The sequence below is a fragment of the Diachasma alloeum genome, unplaced genomic scaffold (assembly GCF_001412515.2).
Source record: "Diachasma alloeum isolate Michigan unplaced genomic scaffold, Dall2.0 Dall_scaffold_00185, whole genome shotgun sequence".
NCBI classification, from domain to species: domain Eukaryota; kingdom Metazoa; phylum Arthropoda; class Insecta; order Hymenoptera; family Braconidae; genus Diachasma; species Diachasma alloeum.
In genome coordinates, this window is record NW_021680351.1 from 449131 (window position 1) to 452905 (window position 3775).

Here is a 3775-nt window from a genome sequence, read left to right on the forward strand (position 1 = left end):
AATGTCCACTAAAGATCGACATTAGCACGAGCACCGAAATTACCGCAATAAAATAAGAAAAATCAAATGAGCAATTTTGTCCGCCAACTCCCAATTTCATCACCACCAACTCCATCCCCTGAATTCCCCACTTGACCCTTCCACTTAATTCCCATCAAGATAGTGCCACCGGAAGTGGTAACGGAACTCAATGATCAGTCGCGCCATTCCCCTTTCTCTTATTCCATTTTTCCTCTTCCAATTTTTTTTTTCTGTCCTCCCTTTCATGACTGCGGCCAGGGCGAAAAATTCGTTTGCATTTTAAAAGCCCCATCTCATCCAGCCTGCACCATTCGAAAAGAATTGCCCGCGCTAACGAGCCGATGCTTCAAAGTGGCGCGTTCGTTCCCCCTCGCCCCCTTCCCCCTGACGCCGCCCCCCCTTCAACTTTTCGTTGTATTTTTCAGTTTAAAGCGGGGCGGGGGTGGGGTGAACAGCGGGAGGCTATGGGTTATTAGCGCTCGTTAACGGACCTCTCGTGGAAAATGGTGTTTTCCATTGAGATAGAAATTATCGCGTTCTGTCTTTTCTACCCTTTTCTTTTTTCAGTTGGGGTGGATTTTTTTTTCGAGGGGATAACCAATTTTTTTCCGGTACTTGCATTTTTTGGGGAGAGAAGACTGGTTGGGCGTTTGGACACTTCCCTTCCCACGTTTTTGAATCATTTTTTCATTTTTTTTCTTTACGTTTTTAGAACATTTTCTCTCCATTCGATTATAGTTAAATTCTATTTTGACGAAAAGGGGTGTGTAAATTATTCATTACGTCCAGAAATTGTCGACTTGAAGGAAATTACGGATGTTCCACTAGATAAAGATGAATTGATGTCGTGTTTGAATGTGTCTGATTTAATATTTTCCGGGGAAATTTCACGCGGTTTTTTTCTTGGGGACATGCGAACTATTTCAAATTATCGAGATTATTAACGTGTGGAATTATTTCAAATTATCTCTCTCTAGATTATAAAAATCCGAATCGACTTCTGGTGGTGGAAATTGAGGGGCCCGGGAGTCAAAATAATGGTCATAAGGGCCAAAAGGGTCAGAATAAGGATCATGGGGCCATGCGGGAGTTGGCAAAAAAGGCGATAGAGCCAGGTTATTCTTGACTTAAGGAAGATAAATCATCGGCTTTGAGAGAGTGACTGAAGGCGAGAAATTCAAATTCAAGCCACCCAACAATGCAAAACAGTGAATGGTATTCCGAAAGAATACCATTTACTGGCTTTCCATCATTATCGAGACTCGAAGTCATAGACAGTCATAATGACCTCATGATTTTCCCTTTTATTCAATTCTATTTCCAATAAAGTTTCATCCGCCATTCACGTAACATGCCATTTCCATAATTCCACAATAATTTCATTCAATTCATGAGTTTCGTCATGCAAGATATTTTGCTCTTCATCACGTCGATCTCCAGCGACTCTTTGTGCACCTAATGAGGCAAAATCCCCCGTAAAAAAATTGAGAGACCGGGAGAAAAACGCATTAAAAAATATTGTAAATCCGGGAGATCATGAGGTAAATACTCACAGTTTGCTTCATTTTCTCCAGAGTTACGAAGGTCTTCTGCAGCTGAAAAATTAAGGGTCTCGGTTAAACTTTTTACGTTGTTTTCTTCTTTATTTCTCTCCCTCCGTTCTTGAAAGACTGTTGTCTCACCCCGGCATACTTCATCCACCGTGAAAGGAGGGGGGAGGGGTGCGAGAGAGGGAGAGGAATGAAGAAAGGGCGTGGAGGACAATTGAGTTGGGCCGTAAGACGTGGACTTACGTGTTCATGAATGCAATTGTATGCTGGCTTCACCCTCAAAATACTACGCTTCCTCGGCAATTTCTGCAACGATCCCAAATGGCCTGTGTGCATGTTTATTCAGGGAGGGAAAAAGAATGGGATAAAAAAATGGAGTTATTTACCTCGTTTACTTGATTCTGGAGCGAACGACACAGCATTTCATTCGACTTGGCGATCTTTGTGCTCTGGAAAATTGAGGGATTTTGCCAAATGTGATTTTTAATTTGTTCTCGTAATTAGAGAGATAATTATGATGAACGAAAACTGATGAGTAGAAAAAGAATAAATTAATGAATTGAATGAATTGTCAATGAATTGATATTCTTTTTTTCTCTGTCAAGGAAAAGATTTTTTCTGTTGGACTAACGATGATGCCCTTTATTATGTCCTTTTTCCTGTCAGATTCGATATTGCATTTTTCAGTTTCTTTTTATATTATAAAAATCTAAATTGACTTCTGGCGATGAAAATTGGGTACGCAAAATTAAGACGCCAAATTAAGGGTCACATGGGTCAGATTTCAATTCTATTGCATTGAACTGTCTCTATGAAGTAAAATTCAATTGAAAAAAATTAAAATTTCCTCCCTTCGCCTCTGAGAAAAAAACCCAAGATGTAAATTTCCGGGAATCGATTCCCTCTCACGGCCAGTCGCTCTCGAATATTCTTGATCAAACATTTTGAATGACAGGTACACCCAGACGAGTCCATAATTTACCATCACTGAACAAGCCAACGTGATGAGGATCAAAACGCCCATGAAAAATGTAACGAAACCGCACTGTCGTCCCACTTGCAGAATCGACCTTAATTCACCGTCCGCAATTATGAACCTCCATATCTGCCACAAAAACAATAAATCATGAGTCACTGCATAAAGAGGAAAATTAACGAAAAATTAGTGCACAATTTAGATAATTTTTTTTCCCATAATCTGGGAATTTTTTTCCAGAATCAAAGAAAAATTTGGAAAAACAAATTCGCAGATTATTGAAAAAAAAAATTATCTAGATTGTGTAATAATGTTTCGGTAATTTTTTTGTTTGTAATTTTTCAACAAATACTAAAATTTGTGAATTGTTGGCGAAAAAATACAAGAAAAACGAATAATAATAGTAATAATAATAATATAAATAATACTCATAATAATTTCAAATAATTCAAATAATAAATAAATGAATTTTTTAATAATTTTTTTCACTCTCAAATTATGAAAATTCAATCAATAAATTTTTCACTCACGACTCTGTGGAAATAATCCGAGTGATACTTCTGTCTGACCACGTCCATAACCCCTGAATTGGACCTCCTCGATTTTTCAATTTTTTTTTTCGGTATTCACAGAATTTTTGTCATTCCTCCCTATTACACCTGCATTACTTTTTTTTATTATTCCGATTTTTTTGTTGAAATATTTACGGTTTCATACACTCAATCATTCATCGTGGCGGCGATTGTTTTATTTATGTAGAGGACACGTCAATTTCGAGTGATGGGGGTGACATGTAAGAGTGGGTGGCTGAAGTTGACAGCAGGTGGTGGAAGTGATGGAAAATATTTGACAGACGACACATGATCGATCGAGTGGGATTGACTTTGACACCGAATTCTTGGGGATTTATATCCGTTACAAATTGTAAACAATTCATTTTTCATTCCCATTTATTTTTTTCCCTCAATTTTTCATTCCACTTGCGTTACTTCCTTTATTTATTCATTTTATTTCATCTATTTCGTCATTCAATTTTTTTTTGTTCAATTATTCAACAACACATATGAAGAACTAATTGTTTAAAGCACAACCGATGAGTAAAATCCATAATGTCAGTGAATCAAGAGATTTTGAATATTTAAAATTCAATAAAAATGCATGAGCTGTTGTTAAAGCCGCAGATCCAATCACTTGGTGCTCTAGCGCTTCATCCTGTGGCCCGATGGTC

General features: G+C 37.6%; 1 protein-coding gene across 1 annotated transcript; it reads right to left on the reverse strand.

Moving 5' to 3' along the window:
• Positions 1-1334: 1334 nt before the first annotated feature.
• On the reverse strand, positions 1335-3142 carry LOC107048084. Its single transcript, XM_015271058.1, has 6 exons — positions 3078-3142; positions 2554-2676; positions 1958-2020; positions 1815-1877; positions 1575-1616; positions 1335-1476 (listed from the first exon to the last, which is right to left on the reverse strand). Exons 1-6 carry the CDS (start codon positions 3123-3125, stop codon positions 1405-1407), a joined length of 411 nt encoding a protein of 136 aa, XP_015126544.1. The 5' UTR covers positions 3126-3142; the 3' UTR covers positions 1335-1404.
• Between the last annotated feature and the right edge of the window lie 633 nt (positions 3143-3775).

Excerpts from the sequence above, each read along its gene's own strand:
- LOC107048084 (XM_015271058.1), bottom strand. The coding sequence starts at position 3,125 with ATGGACGTGGTCAGACAGAAGTATCACTCGGATTATTTCCACAGAGTC. Across the intron at positions 2,677-3,077 it reads CGGATTATTTCCACAGAGTC|ATATGGAGGTTCATAATTGC; the intron begins GTGAGTGAAAAA and ends TTTTTGTGGCAG. Across the intron at positions 1,617-1,814 it reads ACAATTGCATTCATGAACAC|CTGCAGAAGACCTTCGTAAC; the intron begins GTAAGTCCACGT and ends TTAATTTTTCAG.